Raw genomic sequence first — 19,695 nt, 5'->3', positions numbered from 1 at the left:
GCGTCTGTCTCTGATAACTGGTTGACCGGTTCAACAGTCATGGCGGCCACTCAAGAGGACACGCGAGAGAGAGAGAATGGGGTGCCTCAAATTCGGCGTCCTTTGTGATCTACGGAAGAAATAAATCTTTTGGCTCAATAATAAATGATGTGTGGGCTCACTGGGAGTTGTTCTCCTTTCAAGGAATGTCCGGGCCATTATGTGGCCTGGTCATTCAACTAGAGTTCCTCCCGATAAAAAGAATTGCTGGTAGGCATGTTTTTTAGATCAATTGATTCGGTAAAAACTCTCTGCTTATCTCTCTGAGTTTTGATTTCGAATCTCTTAGAATATTCTTAAGTATAAAACTAACTAGTTCAGTTCATATTCGTTACTATATCGAACATCATGAACACATCTATCGAATGAAAAGAATTATATGCATGTACATAAATATAAAAGAAGAGGAAAAGGTTTTTTTATAGGCCGAATGGTGCCTGACTATCTGAGATATTTTATAGGCCACATAGGGAAAGAACAACTTTTAATTGGAAGGAGGTTTTGATGACGTGAGAGGAAGCTTCCAGTGTTGTTCCTGCCAGCAGTGGAGATTTCTATTTGCGCAGGAAGTCCAACCAATATTATTTTATCATGGGGTTTTTTTTTTTCTGGTGTTTCAGGTTATATTTCTTTTTCACTTTCCAAGATTTCAAGAACCTAAGGCTAAGTTTTCTGAAATAAATTAATCAAATTTCGAGCTGACGTACCATCTACAAAATTTAGTCATGGCCCATGGATTTCGCAGTCTTCCCAAGAGCACGGAGCAGGCATTAACTGCATCCTTTTGCCTTTAAATCTCTGTTGTTTTGCCAATATTTCAATAGGCCCATCCTTTTTGTTTTTTTCTTTAAGGTGAGTAGTTCATTCCATCATTGATAAAATGCCCATCACTTCTTCATCGTACTCACCACCACTGCTCACTGGGTTTACAGATTTGCAGATGAGACCTATTATGATTGAGAAGAAAAAACACACTAAAACATGATAACCACTACCTTCAAACTTGAACCAAAGGCCGTTCATGGGTTCTGACCACTACTTGTTTCATTGATAATAAACAGGCTATATAAGTTGATTATTATGATTATTATTATAGGGCTTGAACCCATGAGCAATTGTTAACGTTGCGCTAACGCTTTGAGTTCGAATTACGCAAGCAGAAGCTTGTCACAGATATTAAGTTTCTCGATTTTCTTCCGTCTGAGGGGCTTTAATTCGATATTTTATGCCGGTAAATGGATCTCTTGTTGGCTGAAAACTCTGTGGGAACAAACAAACAAAAAAAAAGTCCAACTGCTAATCAATAATCTGCTTTTCCTTTTCTATTTCCTTTCTCTACTGATTTGTGATAGATTGGGCAGAACACTTTTCAACCTAAGGACATCTCTTTTGGTTGGTGGGTGGTGGTTTGTGAATATTAAATGCCAAAGTTGCGGTGATTAGTCAAGAAGAACGTGGTGCAGGAAATAATTGATTAATGCACATCACTATGTATTTGAGACTGATGTATAAAATAATCAAAAACTGGGCAGCCGTTTGTTGACCGTACACGGAATGTTCAGGCTAAATAGAACGTGGATGGTTCTATCTGTTTCTAGGGGAGATGAGCACGAAAGATCATCTGCACATTCATCCTTCATCTTAGTCATTTAGGGCCCATTTGACGGCCCCGAAATGTACTGTGGATGAGAAAATAAATTCAAACAAGGAATAAGAAGATGGTTGTTGTGCAAATTTCTGGAAATTTTGACCCACCCCAAGGGGTGGAACAACCGTGGACCAAAAAAATGCCTGTTTGGGCTGAAGAGAGAGAACCACCATTGATGAAATTGTGGTTTACAGAATAAAGAATTAAACAAGAAAAAACAAAAACGACATTAATGGTCGTTTCCATCAATTCCATCTTATGCCATCAAACTATGAAAGATGTTTCCAGGAATCTCTATCCAATCCCATCACATGCCCAGCAAAAATGGAATGGACAGCAAATTTCCATTCCATGATTCTTGAAAACACTTTTTACAGAAACTTAATTCCAATTCTAGTTTTCCAAACTATCAAACTATACTTAGGAAATCTTGCACTTTTAGGACATCTTTTTGTTACCAACCCATGATTAGCAGCCTTTGGGATTCGTGTACTACCAGGTCCTTGTCTTTAATTGCCTATATAAGTCAGGAATGAACTTAGTTAGCATGAATAAATAACATTTGGCGGTTCTCCGATGGAAAAAAAAAAAAAAGCAAAGGGAAACACCAAATTACCTATTGGTCAAAATGATGAGATTGATTATCTTCAAAGGTGCTTCATGCTTGTGTCTATGTACCCACTGACTGCTGGAGGTCTTTTCCCATACACAAGCACAAGCCACATAAGGGAAATCTCTCATAATTTATACTGGAGATGCCCAAACATCTTCGACCTTTTTGTGGAAAAGGCTTTCAAAAAAATATTGGGGCACTGGCATACTCATGTCTCAGACAACTTGGCATTTTATGATAGCAGACCAGGCACTTGGGTCAGATTATAACCAGATTTCTCCATTTCAACTCAAAGGTCTTAAGCCTAAATCGCTAAGCACGTGCACGGAGCTCTTTTTGAAGAGGAGTATAGTCGGACATAGAGTCATGAACATGTTTTCCTCTTGGGAGACATGTATTCCATATATGTATATTGCAAAGAAATGGTATTTCTGAAGCACCAACTACTTCATTACAGCTGTTAAAGCTTTTTTATGTTATAAAATTTCAACTTTGAAAAGCCTTTTGTTTATTTATTTACTTATTTTATATCCAAATAACTATTAGAATCCATATGTATCTATCTATGATCATAACTACAGTAGCTGACTGGACCGGAAGAAGGGGCTGCACATTGCACGTGATGACTTTTTTTGTGAAAAACTAAAGAAAGAAAAGCTCCTTAGTTTTTATCGGTTCACACACACGTGACAAAGAATAGAAAGAACTAGAATTGCATACCAGTATCCCCACAAAATTCAACATGTACTAAAAGGTTTGCCAAATTGACGTGCCTGAGAGAAATACTTTATGACCATATGCTGAAAGTGCATACGAGTTGCAAAGTTCCAATTAGAATAGGTAGATAGATACAAGCTAAACTTACAGATAGCCCCCCAAGGGGGTTGCGACGACGAGCAATATTTGAAAAATGATTTTCTGAAAAAATTTCAGAAACACAACTTACCTTTGAAAAGTTTCATATGCTATACACATATTTTAAGGAAAACAAAAACGTTCTGAAGTTTCAGACTTTTTTGCTTATAGATAGTAAAAGAACAAAGGTTCATGCACGTGCATGTGCTAAAATAAGTCAAGAATAGTGTCAACAAACAAAAAAACCATCCAAGCAGATACTATGTACTAGATTCCTTCTTTCCGTAGAAAAAAAGGGAAGGAAAAGCCGGAAGGAAATGGACTGTTTCATACGCTAATACATATGCCCAAATCATTGCCTAAAAGATTAAAAAGGGAGGGAAAATCCATACTCTTAATTTCTTTCCTTGCTCAAGCAGATATTGAGGGAAGATGTTCATGTGCAACAACATCAATGGATATTATAGCAAACCTAGACTCACAAAATTGGCTCCATTCACTCGTTTGGTACTGGGCTATTTACAATCCACGCCAATGGCTTCTTGAACAGACTTGAAACCATCCCTTTCCAAGCATTTAGCAAGTTCCGCCTGCAACAAGACAATGGAAAAAAAAAATATATATCAACTTTATTGCCATGAAAACTTCAGTTTTTAATCTGGTAATATGTTTGCAACCTCATGAAGCCCATTATGGATCAAAACTTATCAAGTGTACAAAAAAAAAAAAAAAAAAAGAACGTTTCCCTGCGTAAATACAAAACCATGTTTCAGATTCTGCAGCCTGGCTTCAACTTCGGCAATCAGGGACACCATGGTTTTAATACAAGTTGGTCACCACTTGAATTACCGATGAGCAAGAAAAGGAGCCCTTCTTCTATTCTCTCAGTTTTCGAGGTCATGGGCTGCATCGGCATCAGTGATGGTAACATTGCACCCCTCAACTTAGACACCATGCCTCACCACTTAAGACACAGAGGCATCATGGCGAAGAGAATAGAACTAGAGACCACTGCTTCATGTGCTCCTAGCCTAACCAGCTATGCTATGCCTTTTGAGGCTTCTCACTACTTGACATTAAGAACTAGAACAAAACATAAGAAAATCACAACTGGTAATGGTGCTTGAAGCTTGACAACAAAAGCAACTTCAAATGGCCGGCATTTTCTATGTGCCGCAATATGAATGGAAACATGGTGATTAAAATTTGAAACGATAATCATGTCATTAATGTTTAAGGATTAGAAGCATTTCTTCTTGCACAACTCTACTGCCAGAGAACGAAGTGCTAATTTAGAGACTGAAAGGAACACACATTTGATCATTGCTACCAAATGCATTGGAGATATGGAAATAAGTTTTTGGAGATACCAAGCAATTAAATAGGATAGACAGTCAATAAAAAAAAATATAACTATGCACATAGGCACATAAACATGCACATACCATAAAGTGTACATCTAAAAGCAGATGTACAAGTAATTGGTAGGTCCCACACAGTTCATTTCCTAGACAAATCCAGACACCTGGAAGGACACACTTTGACATAATCTTGGCTTAATTTAAGCATATAAATATGTTATGTATCTCTTGCTAAGAAAAGTGATTTGGTCTAAATAAATTTTAACTTGATTGACCATCAAGTCTTTTGCCATATTGAGGGTCGTTCAATTTTATTTGCATAAGAATACATCTAAGGATTAAAATAAACTAAATATTTTCCCCTACCAAAAAGATCAAAGATCAAATTTCATTAATTTAAAAAAGGAAAATGATACCTTGCTCATTACAAACTATACCATTCTAATATTGTACCTTAATTTGTGGGATCAAAGCAGGTCCCTCATAAGCAAAGGATGTATACAGCTGAACGAGTGTAGCTCCTGCCCTTATTTTCTTGTATGCATCTTCACCACTAAATCAAGTATTTTCAATCATTTAAACTCATTAGACTTTGAAAAGACAACTTCAGGATAAAACAACAATTGTTTAGGTGCACATTTAAAATTAAGCAGAAAAATATTATTATTTCCACCTGCTAATACCTCCACAGCCGATGATAGGAACCCTTCCCTGATGACACAAAGATAGACAAATCATAAGCTGACACTCAGCAGCAGAAACCAGGATATGCTATTTAGCAGACACAACAAAAACAGCAGTAATAGCGTAAAGCAAGGCAAGAATCAGGAACGATAGAAAAGCAAATAGTGAATATGAATAAATTAAATTAGTTCACAGCCACATATATTCTAAATTTCATATGCAAATCGGCCACCATAGGAAATTATGCTTTTACATCTTTCTCTAGCAATGCGAAATATCATTAACGTACTTGTGTTAAAATGTACATCTCCTTGAGAATATCTGTTGACAACTTGAATAAGGGTTTCCCACTCAATCCACCAGCCTCCTCAGCCAGAGGCAGCTTACTAACTGACTCTGGTCTTGATATAGTTGTGTTTGATATAATCTGCAGAAACATCCACATAAAAACAACACCATAGTATTACACTTGCAAAAAATTATAAAAGTAAATTTGAACCAAAGGAGCACGTCTCCACAACAACTAAAAAAGGAGAAGGACGTTTATATGAGAAGCTAGAAATAAAGTCCTGTTTCTGGGCAATCTCTTCAAACATAAAACTTCTAATAAAAAAACAACAAAATGATATTATCAAGACTCAAATATAACAGGGGTAGGAGCCATACAAACACTTTCTTGAAAAAAAATACAGGGACAACCAAAATAATTAAACATTATATGTGCATACATAGTTACATACATGTAGCAACGCTGTACTTTAATCAATTTTAATTTTTTGAACGTTTAAACAAAAGTTAAACTAAGAAACACATAAAGGTGAGCTATTGGCCCCTCTTCTCCCTCAGCTGGCCTCCTCTCTCTCTCCCCGCCTGACCACCAACCCCCACGCGCCCCCCCCCCCCCCCCAAAAAAAAAAAAAAAACCGCAACACTTCCTTCTCCCCTGTCCCCTCTTCCTCTTCTTCTGGTTTTGGGATGTTGATGTCTTCCTTGAAAAGTTAACATAAGGTTTAAGGAAAATTTACGAAATTCAAATTTATGGTCAACAATGAATAAAGTTATGCCCATAAATTGAATAATCCTGTTTAACACATTTCTATTAGTTTAATGATTTCATCAAATTTTTAATGGCAGGAAAAGAAGTTGAACTGCATTTGGAATCAGACTTTTAAGACAATAGAAATCAAAAGGCCCAAGAGAAATGACCATACCAATCCATCCAACCGTAGAGTAAGAGCAACCTGGAGGCAACACAAATGTTCAGAGCAGTAAAATTGAACACCTAATAGTTCATGAAACAATTTTTTCAGGAAAAGAGGAAATATGTACACATTTATGAAGTATTTTAATTTCATGGAAGATAACATACTGCTGCAATATCTTCGAGATCTTGTCTTGAAAGGTCTGGGGCAATTTTCACAAGCAAAGGAGGAGGTCCACCTTCACCCCACTGCATTTCATCCCGAGCAGCTTGAACCTTGTCATCATACAATGCAAAAGAATATTTTGAATTTCCAGCCATAATTAGAAATTATCAAAAGCCAAATGGAAACTTGGATCCAAGGAGTCAACGTTCACAAAAAGTATCTAACGAATTACAGCTGAAAAACCTTTCTGATAAGGTCTTCAAGTTGTTTTCTTCCTTGGAGTTTGCGTAATCCAGGAGTATTTGGGGACGAAACATTTACAACCTGCAAATCCAAACCAAGTAGCATGACGTTTGGAATCACTGTATTGCATTACTAACAGAATTTTGGTCTAGATTACATAACATGTAATCTAAAGGCAGACCACATAGAAAAAGCCCATTTCCAGTGTATGTTCCAAAGTGCATGGTTAATTTTCAAAATGTATCGGTAAGATGAAGAAATTCTTAATATGAATATTGAAGGCTATGTACTTCAGTAGATTCCTATAACATATTGCTCAAAAGGTAGCTAGCATACCAGATAATCAGCGAACTGGGATAAGGCATGAACTCCTTTTACATAATCGGCTGCAGCATCTTCAGTTGTCTTATTCTTTCCAATATTGACACCAAGAATGCCAGATCCAGCTCTTCCTCCATTCTTCACACGATTATTTGAATTATCTGGTACTAGTTCAGGCATCCTTTTACGATGTTGTGCATTTAATCTTTTTGTAACAGCCTCAATACCGTCATTATTAAAACCATAGCGATTGATGATAGCACTGACCAGAGAACCATTAAAATGTTTACCAGAAAACAAAATCTCAAGCTGCTATCTTCTGAAATAGCATTTTAAGTTTGTCTATTATAAACAAAAATAAAAAAAGGATGATGCAAAGCAAATAAGATGTAAACTGCAACCTAAATGACAAGCAGAAGCGCTACAAAAACTTCAGATGCAGTTTAGTAGAAAAAAGAAAAGAAAAAACTAAGCAATTGAAAGAAACAAATATAAAGGATATACTTTCAAAGTTTTGAAGTACATTAAGGGCATGTTCAATTGCCTCAAAATCTTATTCATGTGAAGAAAGTCAGGATTTCTGGGCTGATGACTCTGACCACTCGACATAGTGCATATCCAGGATGACACTTTGTGTTTGAATAGGCATTGTACTGGAGTGGTCAGACATCAAGAAGAGCTGTACAGTTTGCATGTTGATCCCGGAGAACTTAACCAGGATGACATTTTTGTATTTGAATGATATTGTATGTGCCAGATGTGTTGTCATCTCAGACTGTCTATCTGCTCAGTCAAATACCCCTTACAATCTAAAGGAAGCTAGATGTTGGAGCATACTCACAAATACTGTTCACAGGTTTTTATGAGTTTCTTCTCAGGAATTAATTGGAAAGTTTGTTTTCCTGGAAAAAATTTTCAAATTCAAAAATTTGAAAATGCAACAAAGAATAATACAAAAACTATGAAATTATGAGTTTTTACAGATTTTTCTATAAAAATGTGTAGTAATTATTGAAACATTAAATAGACAAAAAAATTAAAATATATTAGGAACTTCTTTGAAAAATGCCACAGAATATTATGAAATGGTGATACTTTTGCCAGAAACTGAATTAGTGATATTTTTAAACTATTCCAATAGATTCCCAATTTTTTTCGCTCTTTTGCAGTCTGATCAGGATATTTTTGAAAATATTGCTTTGTGACCATGGTTTTGAGGAAAGGTAATAAAAAGCCTCTACATATCAAGGCAGACGACATCACCAAGGACCATATGCATGTAACTGGTTGGCTTTCATCATACTACTTGTAAAACGGCGACAGAAAAGCATGTTGTCCTGGTAGTATTTTGCATTGACAAAGTCATCCAAGAACCTGCACTCTTCTCAAGAGAACTACTTAAAGCAAAAGACATCAATCAGGGAAGATCAAGAATTTGTTTAAAATAAGTTAAAATAGAGAATGGTAAGATGAAATACGAAATCACAAATTTGATTCTAGTGTTATCTGACTCTCATAAACTGGAAGATAGCACTATCCTCTCGAAATTGAAGGGGAAAATAGTGTCAAATAAAGATTGTTTGTGGTGTCTATAATTGCAACCTTATGGTACCAAACACTTGAGAAGCAAACTGCTGTCTGTCCCTTATCAGTTTAGCACCTGCTTCCTTTAAATTGTTGCAATGCTTCAGAATGAAGCTTATACAAGGTAACTAGAAGCAACATACATGCTTACCCCTCCTGCCGCAGTCTGAAAACACGAGGTTTTGGATTGCCCTCCTGTGGAAGTGGTGTTATAGAACCAACTTCCACAAACCCAAAGCCCATTCCTAATAAACCCTCAAAAGCTTCAGCACTTTTATCAAAACCTGCAGCGAGCCCAACTGGATTTGAAAACCGTAGCCCCCAGACATCAACTTGCAGGACCGGTGGATCAGGCCTTTTCTCCCTTGGAACAAGGCCATACGATGATGCTAATATTGCCAAATGATGAGCAACCTCAGGATCTAAAAGAGCAAAGAGAGGGTTCAATGACTTTGTTGCTTTGAACAGCCAGTCACTGCAAAAGGAACATGTCAAGAAATATGAGAATTATGAAGTCCGTTTGAGTTATCAGACCAATTCACAAGTTACCACATTAAAAGGTAATTTTTTCCAAGAAGGTAGATAACAGCTAAAAATGTCAGTTCAAGTGTGTGTGTGTGCGTGCAGTAACATACTTACTAAAACAGGTGCCATACCCAAGTTGACGTGACTTGCACAGGTGTCACTGCCGCTGAAGCTTGGGCACAGCCCCCATTAGGGCAACACAAACATGCAGCTAAGCTGGACTATTTCCATTCAAAAGTAGGCATGCCTCCAACTCGAGTTAACAGCAAGTTGGTTGAGTAAAAAGGAAACCAATGACTTCAGGGTGTCTTCCCCATTTTTACTCCCTCCCCAACAACAACCAACCCCCAACCCCACCAACACACACCCCCCCCCAGCGCAACCCACCGCCTTTTCTGCTCCCTCTTCCAGCAATCACCGGTAGAAACAAAGAACAGAAACGAAATGACCTTGGCATCCCACTCTCTCTCAGCCAGTGATCCTCATGAATATGACCTCAAAACTTTATTACTTGATTACATTAACCCATCTGGTAATATATATTTCTTATTATTGTACATGACAATTATATGTCTCCTCACTACACCCACACCCCGCACCTATTTCACATAGAGTACTCTTTAGAGGGACAATCCTTGCTACCCTTCCATATGCTTTTTGTGATTCATTAAACATTTATAGAAACCATATCAGAATTGTTTCAAAAACTCTCTTTCTAATGCTACTGATCAAGTAAGGGATGGTAAAGTGGCCCTTGACCTGTAATACCTAAATACATGGAAGAACTGGACGGAAACTTGTTAAGATCAATAAGACTCGTTTAGCATGAGTTGCTTAAGCATTCTCTCAAATAATGGGCATATTAGAATTATTAAGGGCCAAATATTCAAGCAGATAAATGGCATTATATTTAGTCTGATTAAAGAACAACCTAGGCATAGAGCATATCCCCATTTACCATGCACTGTCAAATGTGGAAGAAACAGATTCTTAGAGTAGGATAATGTCTCATGAATGGAAGTGGAAGTTATAATGAACGATCACCCCTTCTTTCCTAAAAAACATGAGAATCGCCATGCCTGGCATGAACTGTTTTACGCAGAAAGTGTGAAAAAATATGACATATCATGCTCTTTAAACGCTACCCATTACCAGTCTATTTAATAGAAAAAAGTGCCAACTCTAAAAACAAGCAGAGAGTAAATTATGTACTACTTATTGTAACATAAGCATGAATAGCTATAGCAGAAGAAAGGCCAAGACCAAGTTATCTACTTTGCTACATAGAATTGTGGTGACCATATGTAAAATTTCATGCATGAAGGAAATCTATGGCAAGTAAGTTTGAAGCAAAAAATGTGCATTTCGTGTGGAGGAAACTTCTCAAAATTTTGTGGTGACCAAAGCTTATAAAATTTCAAATTTGGTACTAATAATGGCATCTGCTGGTTGGTGGATCTTCTCTTCTTTCTGAAGGATTTTGCTGTCATTTTTGTCGTTGGAGAGCTCAAACCACCAGAAATGATAGAAAGCTTAGAGGAAATACAGTCTTGAAAAGATCCTAATGTTTTGTTGCCATACAAGGTTATTAAAACTTGCAGCTTTGGAATCTCATTGCACTCCTATCAAATCTACATACTTGTTTTTGCAAACTAGCAGTACACCAGAAAACAGCTTAACATATTGCAGGTATAGACCTTCATGTAGAAGCATTTTTTTGTTAACTGGAGGATAGGGGACTTGAGCAGGTAAACAAGAAAGGCAAACACAAATCTGAGTTTGGATCATGTTAGTTTAGGTGCTAGAAGCTCGGTGCTACATGATCTCAAGCAAGACCAAGATGGGTTGTTTCACTTGAAAGTCAAGTATTACTGTCTTGTTGAGCTAGTAAAAAGTGTGGGAAACAGGGACCCGAAACAATTGAACATATTTATAACAGCCACTATCTATATAATATACATGTTAGACACTCAAAAACAGCCAACCCAAGAATCAATTTGACAGGTGTCACCAAGTCCAAAGATGCTGGAGAACAGCTGTGCAGGGATCAGCCCATAAAACTTAAAAGCTCACAGCAAAATTGTCTCTAGTTTGCCAAGTCTGTTTAGCAAACCTGGAGAAGTTAATAAGAGAAACAAACTGAGATGCCAAAAGTGGCTGAATATGTTTACGGTTTACCAGTTTGCCAAGCCTGTTTAGAAATCATGCCAAAAGTATGTCAACAAGTTTACCAGACCTTTCATGTTTCAAGATGAGAACCAGGACCTTTTTGAGTAAAGGCTATTCATATATACCTCAAAATAGGCTCATCCACCATACTCACATAAGCTCCTCCAGCTAATACCATTCCCAACATGGTCCCCGTCAATATTCGACCCTGGACACATTTGAACATAACATAACCAAAAGAAGAAGTTAGAAAAGCATTTTTTTTTAAAAAAGGCATTTAAAAAACTATGTATAGCATGTAATGCAGCAGCTTATGAACTAGTTCCTGCCACAAGACAATCAAGGAGATAAGAAAGAAAAGGCGACAGGGGCAAAATAAAGTATACATTTTTGCTCACACACCATTTATGACTAAGGTTTTAGACTTCCTCAACCTTCAGTACCACACCTATTTCTGAACTATTTCCAGAAACCAACCGTAGTCACACTAGGGCATGAAACTAAAGGAAAAAAAATGCCAATATAGCTCAAAGCTGCCAACCTTAACTGTGGTATCAACTATTCCAGCGGTTCCTTGGAATTACCCTACTTCTGTCATCCAGCCCATTTTCCTCACATATGATGATATAAACTACCAATCAAGTTTAACAATATAACCATTCCATCACCATACATTCAAAATCTTGATAGGGTATTTGATCTAGATACAGGTACGTACACTGCATTTGGAGCTCTATTTTCATATTTGCATTTTCTTGTAGAATATTACATCTATACTGATTCATCTTCAACATAAGGTTTATGTTTCTTTTAAAACAACCGAGATTGGTAGATATGGCAATTGGGACCCAATTCTTGCATTAGTGTGCATCTTTTCTTGCTCATTAATCACTCGTTTGACTTAGAAATTTTAATATTTCAATTTAATTAAAATCAACAAGGGCAGTCCACAATGCCGACCCTTGGTATGCCCATTGGCCACATGTCAGATTTAGACAATCCTAACAAGCGCATGCTTCAATAAGCAACTACGATCGACAATCCAAAACATTTAGTGAAGGTGACCATGACATTATCTTAGTATGTGCATACGGATCACATGGTTGCACCATTTTTACACTTCCAAGTACAACATACGTTGCTGAATAAGTTCTGAAGATGTTTTGATCAGCGTTCATCATAAGAGTGTAACTTATGAATGTAAATACGACACCGAAGAATATGTCCTTGATTTCTTCCTTTTCATTCTCGTTGTTTACAATCTACTATTACAGTAAGGTACAGGGAAATGGATATTGTTGTTGGTGCAATAGATATATTTAACCATTATTTTATCACATTAAGCACACTAAAAGCGCAAAAGAGAGAAGGCGTGCAACAAAATAAAAGGGAAAACAACCAAATGGTGATGATGATGATGATGATAAGAAGAAGTACTTCACTTCTATTTGAGCCTATGAACTACTGTAGCTGTAGCAATCAAAGTTCGCCCGTGACACGCAAAAGAAGTTACAAACGATCATGCTCAAATAAGGCTGGAAAGTTACAAACGATCATGCTCAAATAAGGCTGGAAATGAGTAGTACGTTCAACAAAAAAACAACGAATCAAATAATCAAGAGTCCGATGTCAAATGATAAAATCCCAAAGCCACCTTCTTCGGAAGTGGAGGCGTCTTCTGATGGCCTGCTGCGGATGCCGAGGAGCTAAACCACCTGGACCTATGCAAAACCTGTCGGAGCAACACCCTGCCCGTTCTTCCCGCCATTCTGCTCGACGATTCAGGAAAGTACAATGCAGAAGACAAGCTCGAAAGCCAGATGCACCGGGAAGCGGACGCAAAAGAGAAAAGGAACAGGGAAAATGACGGAACAGAATTCAACGTTAAACGGAAAGAAATGAAATTAGCGATTTCCTCCTCACGCTCGCCGAGGAGTAGGAAGGGAAAGAAGCGAAGCGGATGACGCGTACTGTCAGAAACTATTTCGATCATTTCCAAGAAATCGGTCTGGAGGCGAAACCAGTGACGTAAAAGTCGGTTTCCGAACCGGTGAATCGGCCGATTTATTGATTCAGCTGAATCGCTTGGCAGTGGATTGAAGGTATGAAAAGTTTTACTTTTAAAAAATAAAATAGATATAATTAATTTTTTAAAATAAAAATCTAACCCACTAAAAACTGATTGAAATCCGAATGGCACCGTTCAATGGATGAAGCCATTTGAAGCGGATTGATTACGTTTTGAATCTACAAATATTAGAAAAAAAACCAAGCTTGATATTTACTTTCAGCCATTTTAAAATGAATTATGTACATTTATTAAATGATTTGATTAATAATTCACGATGTATCACGCGAAAAAATTGTCTTTTTCAATAAATGATGGTTTATATTTTAACTTTTAAAGATTATACATGAACATAGTGCAGCATAAGAATGTCATCTTCCCCCCAATTTGGTACGTTTACATCTTAAATAATAGAGAATATCATATAGAGTGATATCATCTTTAATGCTCCTCCAAGTGAGTGAGAGAGGGTTGTAATCCTCTCATATTCTGCAACACTACCGTGTCAATCAATTTTCACCAAGCGAAGAAATTGGAAAACAACTAATGTTGATCCACCATAACATTCTTCAATTGTCGTTGCCACGAACGTTAGAGCTAATCAGTAAATACTTAATACTATGGGGGAAGACTCTGTGTGTGTGTGAGAGAGAGAGAGAGAGAGGTTCCATATAAATTTATTTATGAAGCAAAATGTTGAAATAGGGGGAAAATGGCTAATTAGCAAGGGAAGAAAAAGAAGAAGGGAAAAAGACAACGCAGTTTGTTGTTGAGAGTGGGATTTGAACCCACGCCCTTTCGGACCAGAACCTTAATCTGGCGCCTTAGACCAACTCGGCCATCTCAACTGTTGTAGACTTCGGGAGCCTCTTACTGATATTATAGAGAGTATTAGGTATTATACGGCTGAAAACCCGTAGGTAGGTTCTCATCGAGGCGTTTGGCTACTTGTCCACATCCTAGCTAGGCCCGCTTCGATCTTGCAAACTTTTTCATGCACACCCAATTCATTAGCATGCAAGAACGTTCAGATCGCCCACGCAATCAAGGGTCGGTTCCCTGCTGGTCACCTGATCCTCATCTCCCTATATTTGGATAAGAAAACTGGCTCAAAGTTGTTAATGCAAGAGAGACCCATGTTTTCTACAATTGTTGCTTTCCACCTCAACTTTAACAAGCGCCCCACCTACCATGCCGAAGCTCGCTGGACCCGGTTGAGCCCGACTTAGCCTTGACCAAACTCACCGAGCCTGATTCAGGCTATGCCATTATGGCCCACCCAAAGTGACCAAGCTCACTAAGCCCAGTTCTGTGGCTGCCAATGACCTGCGCTAGGTGGGGCCTCCATGAGGTTTTGAAATCTTAATTCACTGTTGAAACTTGGATCAACTTATGTCCAATTATATGAAGTAGCCCCACAATATTCGGATCACTGGTCAATTAAAAATGAGTTACAGAGGACAATATCCCCGGGATTTGAACCCGAAACAGGGCAATTTGAGAGGAGTTCCATCACTCCAATTCAGCACACAAGTAGTCCCCCTCTCTACAGAAACAAATTCATGCCCCAGTTGCAGTTTGGCACCAAGAATGCTACTCAACCTGAGGAATGGAACACCTCGCCCTTTGACAATCGAAAGTTCGCGGGAGCTATACATCTCAATATCATGAGCGCGAACTGGAGGGAGCAAAAAGGCCATTTCCATTTTCACCACGATAGTTTACGTATTTACGTGGATGATAGTTTTACAAATTTACATAGAGAAAGCGTATAATAGCATCGTGGATTCGATACCTGCTATTACATGCTCCTGCAATCGAGCAGTTTTCGACTTTTTCCTGTATACAACCTATGACAAAGATTGCCATAACAAGAATCAACAAATAGGTTATTTAATTTCTTCCCTGCAACAGGTTTTTGATTCCAAAAAGCTTCGAGTCTAGAGAGACAAATTTTGAGAAGCATAGCAGTAATATTATGTCAAACAGTGCTCCACAGGTGTACACATACCCATGGCCAGACGTGAACCAGTTAAATATATGCAAGTGTGCGGTGAGAGAATAATCATCGCTAAGTAAAAGACGAAAAGTCGATAGATATTCTAGGAATTACTTTGAAAGGAAAAACCTCGACAATGCAAAAAAGAAATCAATTATAACTAAGAAACCTTCTGAAGGGTATTTAGCATACCCAGTACAGTCGAAGAACTTCCGAAACAGTTGATTGCCATTAACATGACTACTCCAATGAACAAAAAAAGAACTTTTGAGTCAAGGGATTAGGGATTTCGGGGAATCAACCAGCGCAAAATTCTCTATGGGGCTGCACCATCATTAGCAGCAGCCTCAAAGGTCTGTCCAGCAACAAGCTCTGGAACCTCATCATCATCATCCTCAGGTTTTGCAGCACCTGACTCTTGCTTCTGGAACTGCTCTGCAAGCCTCCTCAAATTGTCCAAATTGTCAGGCCCTAATAACAATGACACACAACCAGCATCAAGACAGTATAGTAAGAGACTTGCCAATGCACCGTCAGGCAGTGATTTTCTCGTCTTTCTTTTTTTCTTTATATCCTTTATGTGAAATCCCTTTCTAAGACAAACTCATTTGATAGGCCTGAAGAGTAGCAGGGTTAGGAGTTGATCCAGGGTTTCAATCGTCATATACCCTTTCACAATTACCCTCCCGCCACCCACTGTCCACCTGTGGGTGGTCGGTCCTCCTTCAGGGAGTCATGTTGATGTTCGTTAGATGTAGAACTACAAATTTTCAAGGAATGTCTGGGAAAGCAAATCAGGAAGTAAACATACCCAGTTGATTGATGATCCCAGGTAGAAGATCTTGCAGCTCTGGTAGAAAGGAAAAGGATGAATTATGTGTCAGTCTCAAGGAAACAAAAAACCAAATTGAAGTCCAGTAACACTTCAAATTATCTTATATTTTGACATTAAAAAAATGACAACAAAATACATATGGAAACATTTGCAATTAGATATGTGCTCAACCAAAATGCAAACCCTAACGAGAGAATGCGCGAAAGAAAGAGAAAATACTTTTTGTTTGAGGAGACCCACTAACCACCCAAGTATTAGCTGCAATGGAGGCTTGTACTGCAATTCGATATACCCAAAAAAAAGGTTAGGAGAACAAGGCAATAGCAAGACGTGATCACACTTATCAGATGGCCTCTACCTATAAGCTTGAGACCACATGACTCATCAAGAAGGTACCTTTTGGATTTAGAAACTGAATCACAATGTCATCCTTAAATATGTTGACCTCCTCAATAGCTGGGATTGTATTTACTCCAATTCTTTTCAAAGTGTTTTGAAGCCTTTTATCATCGGTTGTTGTGGTTTTGTGAACTGCCTTCTTCTTTCTGATTTAAATGAAACAAAGTAGTCGGAATGAGAATAGCTTTACATATATAAAAGAACTAACATGATATTGATCACATTGACCAATATTGTATCTCGTAGCAGAAACTTGAATAATACATTGTATCAGCTGATATTCAACAGCATGTATCACCCCATTTAAGGGACTTTTTTAACCCAAAAAAAGAAAAAACATTTTTACTATTATTTACAGAAATATCTGCTGATGAATCTGAATTGGCCGATATTTGAGATGCCTCAAATTGACCCCTGCCTCATTGCACAGAAGGGCCAATACAATGCACATCATCCAATACAGGCCAATACGCACTGATACTGATAACACTGACATAGACACTAGACGCCCAACTTTCATGAAACAATTCTAAGAACACAAAGACATACTCAACAATATGTTAAATGTTCAACCAGGCAGAAACACGGGTAATGAAGACCAAATTGGTTTCTTTAGCAGAAAGTTTTTAAGGTGCATACCTAATAATAAACCTACATCATTATTACAAATAGATTCTAAAATAGCCCTTTTACCTCCGCAGTAAACGCATAATGAAATCTAAACAAAATTACAAATCAATTTAAGTTATTTATAACGTTACAGAATGAGTGACATCTCTCTCTCTCTCTCTCTCTCTCTCTCTCTCTCTCTCTCAAGTTGGACTTGGAACATGAGTTTAATCAAGGCATACCAGTTAACTTTCTGAAATAACAAAGAAACAGACATGGAGAAAACAAAAGTTTGTCAATTGTTAGTTTGTGGACATTTCTCTCTCTCTCTCTCTCTCTCTATATATATATATATATATATATGTGTGTGTGTGTGTGTGTGTGTGTGTGTAAAACACACACACACACACACATATCTGTGTCTATGTTTTCTTGAAAATGCTGTGGCTGCACATAAATCTGTGTGACAATAGGTGTAAGGCCCATAGGACTGGGTATCAATTTTCCAACACAAACCTGTTGGATGCAAATTCAGGTCAGTAAACATAACCGGACATAATTCTAACTATTAGCAACATGCACTTAGAAGGTGTGTTCTCTAGGGATTATAAAGGAAACAAGCCGGGCCACTGACCACTAGAGCTTACAAAGGAAACAATCCAGGTTCACAAGCATCCATGCTTACCACATGGCTACCCAGGAACCAATACAAAGCCTGCTTCGGAAATGGTTTGGTTTTCTCCTCTAATGTTAAAAGTATTAGAGGAAGAAAGAAGGAAGACAAAGGCAGAAAAAGGTCCACACCTTCTCACACTTCCCTTTCCACCAGTGCGCACAGCACCAGCCATCTTCATTAACTTTTCCCTGTTCATCTGTGTGCAAAAAATAACCATAGAAGAGAGTACAAGTGGATCAGCCGAGAGATTCCTGTTGTAAAGCTATATTGTCCACATTCGTGTTCCACCAAGCTTGAGATAGTAACTAACGATAAAAAGATATAGAATAACCATCTTATTGGCACCAAATAACACAGCTTCAGTATTTGTTAGCAGTTATAACCAACTGTATGAACAAATTAGCATCCAAAAAAAGTCAAAAAATATAACGATAACATGCTCACTTTGGAAACAATAATAAGAAGTTCATAGAGCAAGAACGAAGCCGCATGAAAGTGGAATTCAGGGAGGGATGGCACCTTTAAGCAGGCACACGCTAATTGATGTGCAGAGTCTAGACATTTCATAATGTGTAAGTATAGATGCTTAATCGAGTATCAGAACTAAAAGTAACCTAGTGATCAAAGGTATCAACTGCTTATTTATCTTAAGACTTACATCAGACCTCTGTGGTAAAATGTTTAAGTATCCTTACAACAGAGAACAGGCTTCAGCTTTTAGAGGTTTCTAGTACTAACGATGTTCCACTATCTACATCTATATCTACCTGAATTTCTATATATCACCCTTCAATCAGATGTTAACGGTCAAATGAAATTACTCGTTCTTCATAGACTTCCGAAGTCCAAAATGAGTCGGCCAAAACGTGGAGAATATGAAAAACCGCAGAATGTAGCATCCTCGTACCATTTGTCAGGTGATATTGGTCTTTCTCTTTCCTTACTTCCACTACCCTCAACCAAGGACCCACAAACATCAAACTCTCCCTTTTTGTGTAGGGAATTTATTCTACATTCCATTGTGCTAAATTTCTGCGTCAATCAAGAAAAGACTACCTCCATGTTTATCATCGTTCCTAGCACTACTGGTCCAAGCGACAAGGCCACGGAATGAAAGAAGAAAATGGTAAAGCAACTACAAGTTCCGCTCGAAGTGAAGATAACCCAACGAAAGAATGAAATCTTTTCACCCGAAAGCCAAACTCCACTTCACTCACAATCACCCGATCAAAAGACAACCTTGAACTGCCTTCCAACTTCAGATGCCCCGGAATCCGGGACAATGAACCTCAACAAAAGCTGCAAAAAAGCAAAAAGGACCTACTGCAAAAATGAAAACCAAATTCCTCCATGAAAAAAAAAAGCAGAAAGAAAGCGAACACAGACATTAGCACCAGATTTCCGTCTCCGAACACCAATTCAAGCCAGATAGTCTACAACCCTAAAATGAAAAGCCCATTACGCGAATCCACTCAAGACAGAAAACGAAGGCAACACCCAAAATCTCGAATAAACTAATTTAAGAACAACGGACAAGGAACAACAGAAAAGAAAAAATGGGTTTCAGGTTCCATTCTGACATACCTTTGCGAAGAGAAACAGAGAGAAAGAGAAGGGATTAGGTTTTTGGAGAGGCCGCAAAGCAGTCACTGGTCGCACTGGCTAATGGCCCTTGGTATTTATGATAATAATCATTTCCC

General features: G+C 37.9%; 2 protein-coding genes and 1 non-coding gene across 3 annotated transcripts; all 3 read right to left on the bottom strand.

Annotated features, from left to right (window-relative positions):
* Positions 1 to 3,397: 3,397 nt before the first annotated feature.
* On the bottom strand, positions 3,398 to 13,391 carry LOC116261365 (dihydroorotate dehydrogenase (quinone), mitochondrial-like). Its single transcript, XM_031640092.2, has 11 exons — positions 13,064 to 13,391; positions 11,535 to 11,617; positions 8,867 to 9,190; positions 7,147 to 7,393; positions 6,811 to 6,891; positions 6,570 to 6,677; positions 6,412 to 6,441; positions 5,490 to 5,627; positions 5,190 to 5,227; positions 4,970 to 5,069; positions 3,398 to 3,745 (listed from the first exon to the last, which is right to left on the bottom strand). The coding sequence occupies exons 1-11, from the start codon at positions 13,175 to 13,177 to the stop codon at positions 3,671 to 3,673; spliced, it is 1,338 nt and encodes a 445-aa protein (XP_031495952.1). The 5' UTR covers positions 13,178 to 13,391; the 3' UTR covers positions 3,398 to 3,670.
* Positions 13,392 to 14,244: 853 nt separating this feature from the next.
* TRNAL-AAG (transfer RNA leucine (anticodon AAG)) lies at positions 14,245 to 14,325 on the bottom strand. The gene has a single exon. It is a non-coding gene; the product is annotated as a tRNA-Leu (tRNA).
* Positions 14,326 to 15,613: 1,288 nt separating this feature from the next.
* LOC116259774 (nascent polypeptide-associated complex subunit beta-like) lies at positions 15,614 to 19,695 on the bottom strand. Its single transcript, XM_031637680.2, has 6 exons — positions 19,580 to 19,695; positions 18,124 to 18,191; positions 16,708 to 16,856; positions 16,531 to 16,587; positions 16,288 to 16,326; positions 15,614 to 15,947 (listed from the first exon to the last, which is right to left on the bottom strand). The coding sequence occupies exons 2-6, from the start codon at positions 18,189 to 18,191 to the stop codon at positions 15,793 to 15,795; spliced, it is 468 nt and encodes a 155-aa protein (XP_031493540.1). The 5' UTR covers positions 19,580 to 19,695; the 3' UTR covers positions 15,614 to 15,792.

This window comes from Nymphaea colorata, chromosome 9 (assembly GCF_008831285.2).
Source record: "Nymphaea colorata isolate Beijing-Zhang1983 chromosome 9, ASM883128v2, whole genome shotgun sequence".
Classification (NCBI taxonomy): Eukaryota; Viridiplantae; Streptophyta; class Magnoliopsida; order Nymphaeales; family Nymphaeaceae; genus Nymphaea; species Nymphaea colorata.
Note: the sequence above shows the minus strand (reverse complement) of the source record. Positions and strands in the feature narration are given on the sequence as shown.

Coding starts and splice junctions, on each gene's coding strand:
- LOC116261365 (XM_031640092.2), bottom strand. CDS start 13,177: ATGGCGGGAAGAACGGGCAGGGTGTTGCTCCGACAGGTTTTGCATAGG. Junction 9,191..11,534: donor GTGGATGAGCCTATTTTGAG/GTATATATGAAT, acceptor TTCCTTTTGCAG/TGACTGGCTGTTCAAAGCAA. Junction 7,394..8,866: donor TTCAGACTGCGGCAGGAGGG/GTAAGCATGTAT, acceptor TTCTCTGGTCAG/TGCTATCATCAATCGCTATG.
- LOC116259774 (XM_031637680.2), bottom strand. CDS start 18,191: ATGAACAGGGAAAAGTTAATGAAGATGGCTGGTGCTGTGCGCACTGGT. Junction 16,857..18,123: donor GGAAAGGGAAGTGTGAGAAG/GTGTGGACCTTT, acceptor CATTTAAATCAG/AAAGAAGAAGGCAGTTCACA. Junction 15,948..16,287: donor TGGGATCATCAATCAACTGG/GTATGTTTACTT, acceptor CATTGTTATTAG/GGCCTGACAATTTGGACAAT.